At 43.0% G+C, this 16,563-nt stretch overlaps 1 protein-coding gene across 7 annotated transcripts in view; it reads right to left on the reverse strand.

Annotated features, from left to right (window-relative positions):
* Positions 1 to 16,563, reverse strand: part of SCN5A (sodium voltage-gated channel alpha subunit 5) — a 216,362-nt gene that overhangs the window by 126,643 nt on the left and 73,156 nt on the right. For all 7 annotated transcript variants that reach the window (XM_069778259.1, XM_069778258.1, XM_069778256.1 and 4 more), the window contains exon 8: positions 8,550 to 8,613. In XM_069778259.1, coding sequence (XP_069634360.1) covers positions 8,550 to 8,613 — 64 coding nt within the window. The remainder of the gene's footprint in view (positions 1 to 8,549; positions 8,614 to 16,563) is intronic.

Genomic DNA, 16,563 nt, shown 5'->3' on the forward strand with positions numbered 1-16,563 from the left:
GGCTTGCTACACCCAATTGCTTATGAAAGAAGCAATAATGGGAGATAAAGTACATACCACAGCCACACTGAAAATTAAAAAAAACAAACCATATTGCGGTAAGGGCCCCTTACTGTTCCTGCTTAGGTCACAGCTTAAGCCCAAGAATGCAGAAACCAAGCTGAAATGTTTATCACTGATGTTTTTGACACATGGCTAATTCCAGAGGAATGGAAACTACCTTGCTGAGCATGGTGGGGTGTCAAAGCCTGGCAGTGAGAGCTGAAGGGCAGCTGGTGCCCATGGCCTCCAAGGCTTATTGATGTGCACGGTAGAGTCTTCCTCAGCTTGCCTCTTCATGCTAAAGTCCTCAGGCCACAAAAGAGAGGTTTAGATCTCCTTTAGGTCACAGGCCTGAGTGTTTTTCTCTGCACTTTTCGTGTGTTCTAACTTTCCTTGGTTTTGAGGCAGGAGACCAGCAGCCAAACGAGGAGTGCATACTGTGCTGTGGTTGTGGGGGAACAGACAAAGATCCTTAGACTAACATTTGCTCCTACCTGAGAAGACGAAACTACCCATTCTGAAACAGGGCAATATTTTTAAAAATGGATGTTGTAAGGACGACTGAGCATGCAGGAGAAAGGGGCCAAAAGGCAGCAACGCCCCAGCCAAAGCTGGGCATTGCCATCAGCAGGTGCCCAGTCTGCCCAAGTTCACAGGTCACCCTCCTTCCCTTGCTCTTTCTGTTTTGATATGTCAAAGTCTAATCACGGTTAGAGGGTCTGACTTACAATTCCCCCTTAACTGCCATCTAAGAGCCAACATCTCGCCCGCAGAGGCACCCTTCGCTTTGGATAGGTCTGACTAGGAGCCCCCAGCAGCTCTTATTCCAGGCATCTAAGGGGTCAGAGAGAATTTGAAGGGCATTTTTTAAAACAAGGGGTGCCAATGGTCTGGAAGGAAGGAAGTGCAAGCAAGTCCAACCAAGGGAAAAAAAGGCGCAGAAAAAAAAAAAAAAGAAGAAGAAGAAAAGCTCAGAATAAAGAGCAACATCAACCAGGAGCTGAAACTGGAGGAGAAAAGGGAAGGAGAAGCCCATGAGCAGGCTTGCTCACAAGCTCAGAGCACCCACTGACCTGTGCGTGCCACTGACTTGTATCCAGGAAAAAAGTTTCTGCCTCCCCCCACGGGCTACTTGCTCAGGCGGATGGAAAACCACTGGTTTCAGCCTGACACATCAGACCCCTCCACGCACTCACGCAAGCAGCGAGAGGAAGAACTCCCTCTGCTGCAGTGTGGCTTTTTGAGACTTTGTGCTGCAGCAAGGTAAGCAAACTCTCATTTCTTCTCACTCAATCCAGTGGCCAGACACTGGATCCTCTGTCTAACCCATCAAACAAAATGTAGGGCAATAATTTATCATAAACATAATGGTAGATTACTGCTTAATGAAGGCTGTAGCCGCTGGTAAGTCTGCTTCTCTCATGTGGCTGATGAGCTTATTACAGCTTTGACTAAGAGGTAATATTACCCATCCTTAAGAATTGAGTGGATTTGGATTTAATCCCTACTGCTGCTGTTTAACCAGAGACATGATCTTCCAAATACACAACTGATCCCTAGGAGTTGGGACTGTTATTGTTGCCCCTAAGCCTGTATAATACCTAATGTTATGCCAATGGCCCCTGCAGCATCTTTCAGGTGACATACTTGCTTTCTGTTTTTTCTCATACTCAAGCGAGAGGCTTTCTCACTGTGAGCAAACCATCCTCATTCTCCTGTCACTGTACCAACACAGAGTAGATGGAAAAGTTTGTGTGATTTACATCAGAATCTAGTTAAATTCATTTAAGGTATGCTGTACGGCCTGAAGGTTTGTAATAAATTCATTAATATTGCTTACTAATCTGGGGTGTAATTACGTTATTAGCTCTGGTAATTTAAACAACACACTTCATTCTTTCCAAAATACCCTTGCTTTGGTGACATTTGAAGAAGGCACATTTGGGAACTGTATCCCCTTCCTCACTCCACCAGCCTTTCCAGCCTTTCCCGCCCGTCAGCCAGCTGTACCCCATCAGACTGAATTTGGTGAGTGTTATGAACACACCAGTCCCACCAGGCACATGCCAAAGCTCCCCAGTACCCCATTCCCTGTGATAGACCCGTTCATAAACACATGCTGCCAGACCACAACCTGCCCGACAAAGTTGGCTATCGCTCCCCAGGAGGAGATATGTGCCACTAAGACACCTGAGCACCATCTTCACCCCACCCATCCATGGACTGCACCTCTGAAATGCAAACCCTCCAAGCCAAGGGGGCTATTCCCACCCTACTTGTCCAGTATCCAACACAACGTGGCCTGAATCTGGGGCCTTCTTGTATTAAGAAAACAAGTAATAATAACAATAAATTAATAATAATATGGATTTAAGTTCAGGCAACTCACAGCTGCAGTGGTCCTAATTACCAGCAGCAAATAAAGAATCGCCTGGGTGCATCATTCTCTGGTGCAGTTCCCCAGTTTCCAGCGCAGCTGGGGTTGTGTTACTGGGCATGTTTGCTTGTAGTCAGGGGACAAAGTGCTGTGGGAGAGCACGCTGTTTGACATGTTCTTCTGGCAGGCATGTACACTGTTCCAGGCTCTCCACCTGCCGAGGGCTGGGTGAGAGCTGCAGCGCTGGGCTGCGCAAAGTAGCTTTGGTGGAAGCATCTGAGAGCAGCGCTGCTCCTCAGTCTGCTGCATGTTTCTTCTCTACCCTTGAGGGGTATGATAAGCTTTTGGAAGAGACTTTAAATCACCACGTGGAGGATGCGTAAAGGCAAAGGAATGTTACTATAGCTCAGAGAAATCAAAGTGCTGCATCGCTGTACATGCCATAATGAGTACGCTGACAGTACGGTGGCATGGAGAACCTACCATAAAAATGATGCTTTCGGTACTCTTGGTGACTAGAAAACAGGCATCTGATGCAACTTTATGTATTGGTATTAACTACCTTAGGAAAATACCACAACACAAAAGGAAACAAAGTTTTTTTCTGATGATGCTTTAGAAAGAGTTAGGACTCACTCAAAAACTTTGAGGAGCACTACACCGCATGGTTGTTCCTTCATCCCTTATATGCAATAAGCTCAGTGACAGCAGAATTTACCAAACCTTATAGAATCTTGCCCCGCGCTGTACATTATTTTAATGTACCCTGTTAAGAAAAATCAAGGTCATAGTGAGGATAAAGGTAGCTAAAGTTTCTATAGCAACAGTTACTAGGATGCAGTTGCCAAAGGTGCTTTCTTGTTGCATCCTGAAGTAGCTTTACTGGCTGCTTTTCCTTCCTGCTCACTAGTCTTTTTGGTAATATCAGTACAGACACGATGCAAATGTGCTTTCATTGTCAGTATGATCTCCTAGAATATTCCTGCCTACAAGCTGAATATACAGGACATATCATGTGAAAGGGAAAAAAAAAAATTAAGCAGTATGACCTTGAGATCCAAAGGGGATACAATTGACTTAAAACATGCACACTTTTCTGAAAAGCCAGCTCCCTGTTGTAGTTGTGAGTGAAAAAGTGAAAAGAACAAAGATAAGTTTCTCTTTTTTGTCTGTTTGTTTACTTTGTACATTGATAGCATCTTGTCTGTTTCTCTTTCTCCTAATGGACAAATTTCCTTGCTGTTTCTATTGCTCTTCCAAACCTTCAGGCAGAAAGGGAAGAAAAAGCAGCAGTCTAACCACAGCAGAAAAATGCCCCTGTGAAATTACAACAGGATAAAAGTGGAAATGTTTTAGAGCTGAAATGTATCTTCCTTTCTCACGGACAGATAATTCCAAGCTGCTGCAGCCCCTGTGAGTCTTTACTCTGCGGGGAAGCACGGGACTCTGCGGTGCTGGTTGTCTCATCAAAATGACCGGTTAATAGTCATGGAGAAGGAGCAAGCCGTAATTGTACGGGCGGCTTGAAGCAGGTTGACATGAAACGGTTCCCACAGCCCACTTGCTGGGAGATTTGCTCTGATGATCACAGTAGGGCGATGCCTGGTAGAAGCAGTGGGGTTGTGCTCGTTGGATCTGGAGTTGGGATCAGGTCCGCGTCTCCTCCTGAGAGCAGCACCCTTGGAGGCTCCCTCACTTCTTGCCCGGCGTTGGCCATGTCCCATTGCCTGGAGCCAGGCACTGAATGCCGGGGTTTGTCCTTGCTGTAGGTCCCTGAGTACACCCTAAAGCATTGCACCCAACTACAGGCCTTTCCTTTGGCACTATCACCATACATACTCATCTCTGTATATGAAGTAATTTTGCCCTCAGGGGCGACTTTCACCCAGTAGGGTAGATGCCTTCAAAAGGACCGTGGTGCCTGACTACAGGGAGTGTACGGTGCTGCTTGCTGTCGCCTGCTGTTCTGTAGCCCTTGCAAAGCGTAGTCCACTTGATGCTAAGACTGGATTTCACAAAGGCTAGAGCAGCTTTCAGCTTCTGGTCTGAGCTAAGGTCTTCCAAATATTTGATCATCGTACTGGATCTTTACTGGACCTTCCTTAGGGCTGAAACAAGGTGTTCAAAACTGGATAAGCTATACACTGGGAATTAAATTGAAAAGTAAGTTTATAGAGTTTGTAATCCCTTTGAAAATCAGACTATCTGAGCTTTCTCCATTTATTTTAACCAAATCAAATCAAAGAAGCTGAATTTGCAAAGAGAACCAACTTGGATAAATCCTAGCGCGGCCACATCCAAAAGAACAACAAAATTTAACCCCAAAACACATCTAGAAACATGAATAATTCTGCAAGTAAACTACGTTTTTTTCTGTTAAAAGAGCCTTGCTGTTAGCACTGCTTCCAGTGTCTGACCAATCTGACACACACCTCAGAGCAGAGGATTTTTCCATTAACGTGGTGCTCTGAATGTGCTTGTTGTGAAACACCAAGCACGCGTCACTAGCATTCACTTTGAGCCAGAGAACATCTTTGATCACAATCATTTGATTTTCTCCCTTCTCCAAACATTACTTCTTGTTTCCATTGGACTCTTTGTTCCTTGTAAATACAAAGCAAATTCTTGCAGTACATCAAGGGGAAAAATGCAGTTGGACAAACAAGAAGAAAAACAACACGAAATTTCTATTTGATTAAATGAAGAAAAATCAAATTTCATGTATCCTGAAGAAAGTTTCTGAGGGATCATATGGGAAACCCCACAGACAGGTTAGTTCTTGTGCAACTAAGAAATATGCCATCCTCCTGACACTCCTACTATGTGTCTGCAGTGTGATTTTTAAAGTGGCTTCTTGAGGTTGCTTAAGCATACCTAAAAACATAAATAAATGCTTTTTCTTCCATCTGCCAGGTGAAGTACTAGAGACGTGTTTGCTGTTGCTGAGTGACATACATCTATTCAAATCCCTTCTGAACTAGAATCAATATTAGCTAGATCCATTACCTCCTACTTTATTGGCAGTTTGGGTGCTTGTTCAGAAAACAGTCCCTCTTAGTAATGTAATAAAGCCCCCACCTTGGAGATAATTAGGTTGTCTGTGATATAGCATCCACTGATGATCATTTCCCTGCTGATTTTGGCCTGCTACTCCAGCTCAGGTTGCAGTTTCCATCACTACACACTCTTACATCAGACCATCTGAGTCTCATCACCTAATAATTGCCATCGTAGATTTATTTAGATCTTTTTTCTTTTTACTCTTCCATAATAACAGCAACCAGCCAAACCTCAGAGTGTCATTAACATGCTTTTAAAAATGCACTAAAATGGCTTTGTCAATTACCTCGAGATTTAATATCCCAGCCACAACACAGATATCCCTCACTAACAACAAATCCCTCCAGGAGTGCACACATGACGCTGCCCTTCCCTGCATTTCCTTTGGGTCCTCAGTGTACCCCAGAGGCTAATAAATTCAAGCTCCAAACTGGGAGCAGAAGCAAGCTCCACAAATGCTATGAACACTCAGACATGGCCTTGCCGGCTGTCTTTCCCTACCACACCTTCCTGATGTCTCGATGGGTTCCCGACTTAAGCATCCTCACTTGTCATTAATTTCATTGCTAATAGATGGGGGAACCCCAGTCTGATGCATCCACTCACTCTTAACTCACCTCCCTGACCCTGTGGTGCAACCTGTCCCAAAAGGTCCCACGCATTCAGATTTTTGTGTTTTACCATTGAACGCACTTGCTCTTGGCTTTGACCATTGAAGAATAAAAGAAAACAAATCCACTCTGTTAAATACGTCAGCCTGTAAAATGATGGTCTCTCTAGCCTAACAGGTGGGAATACATGACTTTGCAAGTCCCCTGAGGTCTTAGGATCATCTTCCTGATTATCTTCATGTCTTTAAACAACAGAGTGGAGGACTGGCAGGAACTCTGTGCAAGGTATAACAGATGAGACAATGCTTGCTAGTCCTGAGCTAAAAAAACAGTGCAAGTAGGAATATTTAATCCTCATTTTTAGGCGTTTAAAACCAAACCTTACTCAGTGGTATTAAATACTTAACTAAAACAGCAAGAGGCTGAAGAAGAAAGAACTGATGCATAAAGGGGAAGTGGGTTTCCCCTAATGGCACAAACACTGATAGTTTTGATGTATTTATCAAAACAAGCACAAGGACTCTAGCTGTTGGGGTGGCATTTTCCTCTTTTTTATACAGGAAAGCTGGAAGTTCTCCCCTGGCTGTTTCAGGCTGTGACTCTCTCATGGGCATAGTGCCTCCATTGGAGGTTTTCTCCAATCATGGCTTTTTGCTGACACAGTGCAATTTATTGACTTTCTAGGGAAGGAAATAAGGGTGTCTTTGCTAAGATGCATTTCTAGAACCCAGTCCTTAAATCCATAAAGGCTACTAATAGATACTCCATGGATATTGGATTGGTATTTAAGTTCCCACCACTTGGACAATTCCAAAGCAGTAGTCCCTAAACTATGCCTCACAAACTACCTATAATCTAATCAACCCTTTTGCCATCACTCATGACATTAGCACCTTGCCACCAACATGGTTCAGGTGGTCAGAGAGAACAAGGTATAATATTTCATGATGTGCAAAATATTGTTGCTGTGCAGAACATATTTTGCTCAATATTATTGCCTATTGGCTAGCAAAGGCTGAAGTCCACCAGCACAGGCAGATTGCCAAATCCTGGGATCCTCGGGAAACATCCCAATAGTCTTGGAGTCCAGCCTGAGCCTGGATAAATGCAATGTATTACAATCAACAAAGCACTTCATTAATGAATGCTGACATTGTACCTTCCATGGAACAAACAAAGAGGAAAGCATGGCCCTCTGCCCAAGGAGCTTACAGTCTAAATTAGACTGGCAATACAGATCAGACACACAAGACATGCAGAAGGAAGGCTGACACTTCAGCTTTCCCTTTGTCTTATGTAAATACAGATATAGACGGTGGCAGCAGAAAGTAAAGCATCTCTCTCCAGGACCCCATGGCTTTTCTTGCCCTCCTGTCCACAAGCAAGTTTAGATTTTTTCTTCCCTTCATCTTCCTGCTGTCTCCCTCTTTTCACATTTCTTCCTAATTTAAACCCTATTTTTTTTTAGTTTTCTACATTTAGTTCTACCAACTCAAAACGTCTCCCTCCAAAAGTAGACCACCTCACCTCTTCCCTTCACTTGACCTAGGTCATCCACCTCCCTGATTCAAATACTCTCACATACTTAGATCAAACCTCATCCATCCCACCACTCCAAGGTCTTTTCTTCCTTTTCCTACAACTCCTAACAGCTTACAATCTTTGCATGTTTATAATCTCTGCCCACACAAGATCTCATCTCTCTCCATCCCATCTGAACTCTTCCATTTCCATCAGGATCATGAGAACCTGTCAAACAAAATCACACTCTCAGACAATGCGCTTAGACTCTGAGGGCTGGATGCAGGAGGAACCGCTAGCATCTACAGATGGTAGGGATAGGAATAAAGTCCTTTATGCAGAGTAAGTTATATACCACAGGAATTATTCTGGATCTCTTTACTGTCTATATTATAAGAAAATGAAACACACATAGTCTATAAACTTGTCATGTACAAATGTAGATCACAACTCAAAACTGAGTACCTTCCCACCTCCAAAGCATGTTATTTTGGGGACTAGCATTTGTTGATTTGTTTACCTTCCTTTGCCAAAAGCCAAGAATTCATCATCAGTCTAAATCCCTCCAGCTTTTCTGTTTCCTTTCCTGTTTCATTTCCTTTAAAATACTCTCCACTCAGCCAAAGTGTTACTTAGTTTTCACTATTTTTTTTTACTGAGATATTTAAACATATTGAAAAAGAACTGTAATAAGGCCCCTAAAGATTTTAGACCTGAATACATGACACACACAAACTTCTCTTCCCTGCAGTTCAGAAAACTGTATTACTATGCACAATATTGTCATTATCCTCTCTCCTATTATGATTGACACAGGGAAGTTGAAATATCTACTTCATGCTGGTGAGAAGTAGACAATGGAAGGAAAATGTAGCAAGAAAAAAAACCACCCTGCAACAAAAACGAACCAGAAGTGAAGATATTTTTAAAGTACTTACCCAGCATCAGTGCTATTGCCGCACAGTAACACATCTTCTGTACCATTTTTTATGAAATAGTTCACTGCAACAGAAATAGAGAAATGGCTTTTTAACAACTACATTCTGGGAGTGATAACATTCACAAATATCATCCACCAACCAGCGTATTCAACTGGGACAGTAATTGAGAGACGAATGGCGTGCTTTTGCTTTGTTTTGCTAATTTTAACTTTTATAAATTGTAAAAACAAATTTATTTTTCAAAGCTCTTTAAGCACTTGCTGTTTGTATTTCAAATCTGACCAGTTTAATAAGGTGGCTGCAGGACTGTGGGCAATGTTTGTAGCAAACATCATCTAGCCGTGTCCCTGGCTGTTCTAACCGAGAACATTGTTACCGAATTCAGTACAGCGCTATGTAGTAAAGCCAAACCATAAGCCTGTCCATAACTTTTAGACTCTACTCTGATGAGATGTGCATAAATTGAAGTTTGTGATAGAAGTTCCTGACTCATAGGTTAAAAATGCAACCAACTGTAAGTCAAAACGTAATAATACTAACAAAGCAGCCCACTCCCCCAATCTGGTGGATTCTGCTCAGCATAGAAAACACACAGTATAAAGCAAAAGAAACAGACAAATGCATCCTGTTAAAGATTAAACAAACAAGGAAGTGTTCATAAAGACAAATATTTCTCAGCATAGTCATCTGTAATGGCAATGGAGAGATACAGATGCTTCTTGAGCCAGACTCAGAGCAGCAAGCTAAATTTAAGTGCTCTGGATCTTTCCCTGGTTGACTATCAATGAGGCTTAAGGAAATTACCATCCCCAGGCTAACAAGGGCCTTCATTTACACACTCCCTCTTCTATCTCCAGCCAACAAAGTCTAGCTTTCAGAGAAATGGAACAGGAGGCCAACTCCTTCTCAAAAGGATAAGCTAAATCAGTTTTCCAGGGAGAGTCTGAAGAAAAGGAGATGTTCTAAGGAGCATCTCTAAAACCTGAGTGGCGGCATGGAAGAACAGATAAAAGCACTTATCTAGAAACACAATAAATGCAAAACAGAGGCCAGTGGCTGACTGATGGAGGGTAGATAATCCGGTGTGCTTTGCTGCAGCGGAGAGGACGTGATCCCCTGTTGACATAAGACACGATGGTGGCAGCCTTAAGCAGCATGTGTTTGTGAGCAGAGGGGCCTCTGCAGATGATGCTCAGAAGAGGTTCTCCATTCTAGGCTAACCCTCTGTTGTGAAATGTTTTAAAAATCAAGAGTGACAGCTTATCCAGGCAGGCTATGCAAAGAATGCTCAATGGCTCAAGCCACCGAACAGATGTGCTGTGGCTTTCTCAGTAAGCTGCGAGCAGTGGAAAAGCCCTACCCTGCTGCATGCCAAGAGGGAATTACTGTCCATGAGCTTGTGGTTACGAGGGCACGTGATGGGGTTCACAAGTTATCAGAGTATATAGCCTGCTCAGACTGTATGCTTTCCCACTTTGTCTTACATGTGGGCTTTCTACGGAAACATCTTGACTGCCAGCAACACCCAGGTATTCAATATGGTTAAGGATCTGTGACCAACCACCACAGAAGGGGGAAGGATGCCACGTCTTCCACCTCCTTTCACCCTCCCCTCCTGCTGGTGAAAGACTTTTGCTCGTCTCAGGAGAGAGCGTATCTTATTTGGGGTACATAGAGTTAGTGACACAAACTCATCAGACTCTGGGGTACAGAGGAAATATGGTACAACCGTGAGATAAGAGATAGGCAAACAACTGCAGAGCTTCTGCACCTTGTTAAGAAATGTTATCACTACACGGGGTACCCTGAACTTCACAAACATGCACCGCTCCCTGGGAATGGCAACTTTTCATACTGCAAACACTAAGACCAGGAGGACCACAGATCTGTCACTGTGTGTTGACCACTTTCTTTGAGGGATGATTGAAGCACAGCGCTGGTTGAAGACCAAACCAACACCTCCTGCTCAGTCAGGTCAGAAGATGAGAACGGGCCCAGAGCACAGAAGTAAGGAGGAAAAGGAGACTGTGTGCAAACAAGAAATTTAAAATCTCAAGAACAGACAAACTTCTCTTTGCTGTTGACTTAAACATTTACATTTTTAAACCAAGCAATACGGTAGGTGCCAAAGAGTGCTATGAAATGCATGCTGAGGAACAGGTGCGTGATGCTGCTGGGAGGGGGTTTCTTCACTCAGAGTCTGCAAGTGCGCAACAGAGTGTCACGGCTACCCTGCCAAACCTCAGCCCGAGGAAGAGCTGAATTGCCGATTCCCTACTGATAAATGAAGGGGCGATTAGAGTATTATACCCAAGGAGACAAATTGCTATATTATCAAAAATGCGCACAACAATCAATTTGTCATTCAAAGCAAGTTGGTTTGGATTACAATCAAGCATGCCGGGCAATCAGAGGTCTTTAAGAAGCAAACAGTCATCACTCTTGCTTTTAAGAACAAACAATCTTGGTATCATATTAACCCAAGGCCTCAGCTTTCTGTCAGTTAACTCTAACATGGACAAAGAACATAAAACGTCTTTTTCATTTGCAGTAGGATTTTCTCTCTGAAACATAGAGTGCTCAAACTGATCATCACCACCTGAAAACACAATGACTTTTTTGTTGTCTTGGAAGATTACAGTTAGTTTTTGTTTTGCTTTGTTAGTTTTTTCACTGAAAAATTTCAGCGTGTCAGTGGGAAACAAAATAGGAAAAGGAAAGTGGAAAACAAAACTGAAAAGCTCCATATTAGATTTTTTTTTAATTTTTAAAGTAAAATCAAGCCAAAACAATGATGCTTTTACGCATGCGTGTGTGTACATAATCTTTATGCAACATGCCATTCTTTCCAAAGGAAATGCTAATTTTTTTTCCCACCAGCTTTACTAAAATGTTGATGCCACAGTTATAGCGTATATAATGCCTTTCAGGAACTTTTCTACAGGAATCTCCAGAGCAAGATAACTACTTGATCATACTAAAAGAATTAAAAAACAAAAAAATGGTCAGAATAACACCAGCTTCCTATCAGTTTCCGGTCGGTCACGCATTATTTACTCTATTGTTGCCAAATAAACTCATCTATTTTTCAATAATACGAAACATTTCTTGTCAGTACTCAGCAGTCAAAAATTCAACAGAAATATGTTTTCTAATAACCAGATGCTATCTTCTCCAAAACATATGCACATTTGTGCCTGAGCCTTATAAATACTTACTAAGACCCTGTATCTCCAATGCTCCTGATATAGTATTACTTGTGTTAGGTTGATTCTGTTGCCATTAAAAAGGTGTACAATGAATCCTTATACTGGGGTTGTCTTCCTAAGGCTTGTGTTTTAGAGGTGCCAAGTAAAATAATCCGATAAAGTGAGTGCTCACAAGCAGCTTACTAGCTTCTTACAGAGTTTTGTCTACCTGCAAAGGACAGCCAGATGATGGCAACCTCTTCAGCCAAAGTGGCTCAAGCACCAAGTAACAGCATTGACCCTAGTTTTAAAGTTGCTGTATGCAAGTAGTGAGGAAATATACAAATCGCTCTAGACTATTCTTGCAATGTCTTCCTTCTAAAGCTTCTCATAATTTCTGGTGTTTCATTCTATACTTTTTCCAATTTATCAATATCTTTCAGGTTTCTGCTTTGCTCCCTTCCACACCAGGCAATTCTAACAGAGCAAACATTCATGATATCTCCACCTGTCAAGTTTAAAAAAAGGCAAACTTCTTCAAAAAAATAATTTATTCTAATTAAAATTATGCTGCAGCTTATACTTTCCAGACCTATATCACACCATTGAGCAGAAAGCCAGTGGGGTACATAGAGCTCCAGGGTAGAAGGCCTCCTCATTTCTGTGCAAAGAAAGGAAAATTTTCCAGTTCAGAAAAATAAAAAAGGTTAGAGTCAACTTAGAAAACACAGCTTCTGAGTCCAGCTTCTCTTCCTCCTTCAAAGACCCAACTGAAATGATATTTTGACTTGTCTTACAACAAATTCATTCCAGTTTGAAAAAAACCCTATATATTATCACACTTGCATAAGGAGCAGCATTCAAATGTCATTAGTCACTGCCCAGAGAAGAGTCCTCTGGCTGACTTTCTAACAAAGACTTCAGGGAGGTGTCTGTTATCTCAGACTATTTATTGCAGCCACACGGGTGCTCGCTGGTTGGAGACTTTCTCCCTGTGCTACGGCTGGCACAAAGCACTGTCAGCCACCAAACGTCCCAATTCCAAATTTAAAATGCAATTCAGAAAGCCCCATCACCTTACAGTTGCGATACGTGACACAGAATCAAAATAGATAACACCCCCTCCTCGCCCTTTCGCCCACCGGCACAAACACACTGTACCTCCTGGTAATACATAATAATTAAAATGAATCCTTGCTGCACTTGCTGTGTGCACACTGTGTCACATACGGTGAAGTCTCTAATAAATGAAATTGAGTTTGAAGATGAAAAACATGCCTCACAAAAGCAATGGAACAGGCTGTATTAAGGGTATTATTAGGGAAGAATGCTTGGGAATAAATGGCACTGCCAGTTAGCTCTTCCCTGCTAAAAGGGGTTGCAAATAATTATAATAATCAGTTACTCTCCTGTTGCTCACCCCCATGACAGGGGATCTGGCTCTCCTCTGCTGTCCCCTGGCATTTGCTGCTGCCAGCCCTTCTGCTGGGTTTCGCAAGCTCTTGGGTGCTCTCCTCTCCCTTCTTGCTCCCCATCCTTCCCTCCCTCTTCCCCTGGGCGCTCGCTTCTGGTCCAGCTCTCTCCCACCACCTTACCACGTAACTGTCTAGAAGGACGTTTTCCATCCTTCAGTTAAAAAAGCAACAGGAGGAGTTAATTGTGAGGATGGTTGGGTGGGTAGAGGGGGCAGAGATCAAGGGGGCAACTTTTTTTTTGAGAATCTTATATACAGCATTGGTTATTACGTGACCTTAGGGTAAATACAGCCCTGAATTCTGGGCATGAGATATCCTGCCGGAGATATGGAGGGGCTGGGAGGAGGTCGTGGAATACCATACAACAAGGTGCTGGGAGGAAAGTGGTCTCCTTAAGCTCAAGTGTCTCTGGTAGGCTTCTATCGTTGCTTCCCCCCATGCTCGAGACAAGCCAAAGAAGCAATTTCCCAGCCAGGGCTCAGCAGTGACCACAGCACAGAAAACGTGCCCAATTTTGATAGTACAGCTTTTTCCCTCTTTGAGAAAAAGCCACTAAAAATATCGATCAAGCCCTCTGCTAGATGGCTCCCCTGCACTAGGAAGAGGCTCTGAAAGCCTCAAAGATCCACAGTACCTGGTTTGTGCTGCCCGTACGGTCCGAGGGAAGGAAAAGCACATCAGGAGCGTTTGGAGCTGCGGACTAGAGGGGAGCAGAGAATTTAGATGCTGTCAAATTGCCTTGGGGACCATGCCAAGTCCATGAGCATCCTGAGGAAGACGAGACAGGAGACAATGCCTAGCAATAAATACGCATGCTGGCTTTTAAACATCTTCAGATAACCTCCTTCCGTGTCTCTGTGTCTGACCAGTCACGCAGATCCACGCTCTTAGGGCTGTAGGCTGCATAGCACGTAACTAAAAGCATATTTAGTACCACTTGTTTAGATGTACGCTTCACATGAATAGGCAGCAAAATGCTGAAGTGTGCTTTCTGGAAGTTTTGTAGAGGTTCTGTGTTTTGTGGAGGTTTTTTTATATGTTTCACACAAAAGAATTAAAATCAAAAGCTGATATAAGGGTTGAATGCATTTGTGATTACAGACAGACACCAGAAAAATAGAAGAAAATACTCCTGCTTGTATTGTGATAAAGAAAACAAATGAATTGGATCAAAAACTGAGTAAGAGACAAAAGACAAAGGTTGAAATGAAAAGTCAATGTGCAGTATCTCTGCAGGCTAACAGAGGGCTGTATCTGCACCACTTTATTACATTTGTAAGTACAAGGGAAAGAGAGGGTGAGCAGAGAGATGACAAAATCTACTATACACAGTATTTTCCAGGTAAATCAAGTCCAAGGCCAGGATTGAATGAGGAACACTGGAGAGGCCTATTCACTAAAATAAAATGAGCAGAGAAATGCAGAGTGAGATATGTTGTCAGATGTGAAGTAAAGCAGAGAAGGAGAAAAATCTCACCCATCCATAACCTTTTGAAGTTTTAAATTCCCTGTATCAGTTCAGGTAAGAGATATGGATTTTTTTAGGGATCCTTAGCCAACAGTTTTATGTAATATGAAGCTGTGATCAAAGAAAAGTGTAATATTGAGATGCAGGAGAAACAGGATGGAGTTCTATACAGGAAACAACCTATAAACCAGTGGCTTGTCTCATCCAGCCCTTTTTAATATCTTTATCCAGTTCTGTTTACTATCTTTATCAATGATCTGGATGAGGGGATCAAGTACACCCTCAGTAAGTTTGCAGATGACACCAAGTTGGGAGGGAGGGTTGATCTGCTGGAGGGTAGGAAGGCTCTACAGAGGGATCTGGACAGGCTGGATCGATGGGCTGAGGCCAATGGTATGAGGTTCTACAAGGCCGAGTGCTGGGTCCTGCACTTGGGTCACAACAATCCCATGCAGTGCTACGGGCTTGGGGAAGAGTGGCTGGAAAGCTGCCTGGAAGAAAAGAACCTGGGGGTGTTGGTTGACCAGGAGCTGAACACAACCAGCAGTGTGCCCAGGTGGCCAAGAAGACCAACGGCATCCTGGCTTGTATCAGAAACAGTGTGGCCAGAAGGACTAGGGGAGTGGTTGTCCCCCTGTACTCGGCACTGGTGAGGCTGCACCTCGAGTCCTGTGTTCAGTTTTGGGCCCCTCGCTACAGGAAAGACATGGAGGCACTGGAGCATGTCCAAAGAAGAGCAATGAAGCTGGTGAAGTGTCTAGAACACAAGTCTTATGAGGAGTGGCTGAGGGAACTGGGGTTGTTCAGCCTGGAGAAAAGGAGGCTGAGGGGAGACCTGATCGCTCCCTACAACTACCTGAAAGGAGGGTGTAGTGAGGTGGGTGCTGGTCTCTTCTGTCAGGTGGCTGGAGATAGGACAAGAGAAGATGGCCTCAAGTGGTGGCAGGGGTGGTTTAGGTTGGATATTACGAAAAATTCCTTCACCGAAAGGGTTGTCAAGCATTGGAACAGGCTGCCCAGGGAAGTGGTTGAGTCACCATCCCTGGAGGTATTTAAAAGACGTGTAGATGTGGCACTTACTTAGGGACGTGGTTTAGTGGTGGACTTGGCAGTACTATGTTAATGGCTGGACTCGATGATCTTAAAGTCTTTTCCAACCTAAATGATTCTATGATTCTATGGTCCAGAAGACAGACCACAGCTTTGCTTTCAATAGGGTTACTGTTGGATTGGAGGGTATTGAGAGGCAGGTAATGACAATGACTGGGAAAAGTTTAATAAGAAGAGCAATTGAAAAAATTGAGATCTTTTATCCTAGAAAAGAGGTGACTATGACAGTAAAAAATAGCATGCATTCTGGAAAATGAGAACAGGGAGCTTTGTGTGGTCCCGGTCACAGAACGTGATAACAATGTTTTTTGCACTAAGAAAATGGAGAGGGGAAAAAAATTTAAAAAAAAAAGAAAAAAATTTTCAAAACTAAAGATAAAGGAAATATTTTTCGCTACACTTGCCATTTCAAGTGCTGAAGTTACTGCCACAGGCTGCCCCTGTGGCCAAAACACTCAAAGAGGGATTTGTTGCTAATGTAGAAAAGGATATCCAGAGTTATAATAGTTAATGTTAATAAAAATTTAGAAAAACATCTATATTCAGGCTCTACTAATTTGTTCTGGAACATGTGGGGCTGCTCTGTGTCACAGACAGGTGCTGCTGTAGATACACGAAGGCCAGACTGAGCCTGGCAATTCCCATATTTTATCTTCACCTCACTTGGGTGAATTCAGCGTTGATGAAAAGTATCAGGAGAAAATATTTCTTTACTTATTCGTTAAAACCAGTGCAATACGGGAAAGCAGCGCTGTGAGCCGTTCTCTGCA

This window comes from Haliaeetus albicilla, chromosome 2 (genome assembly GCF_947461875.1).
Source record: "Haliaeetus albicilla chromosome 2, bHalAlb1.1, whole genome shotgun sequence".
Lineage (NCBI taxonomy): Eukaryota > Metazoa > Chordata > Aves > Accipitriformes > Accipitridae > Haliaeetus > Haliaeetus albicilla.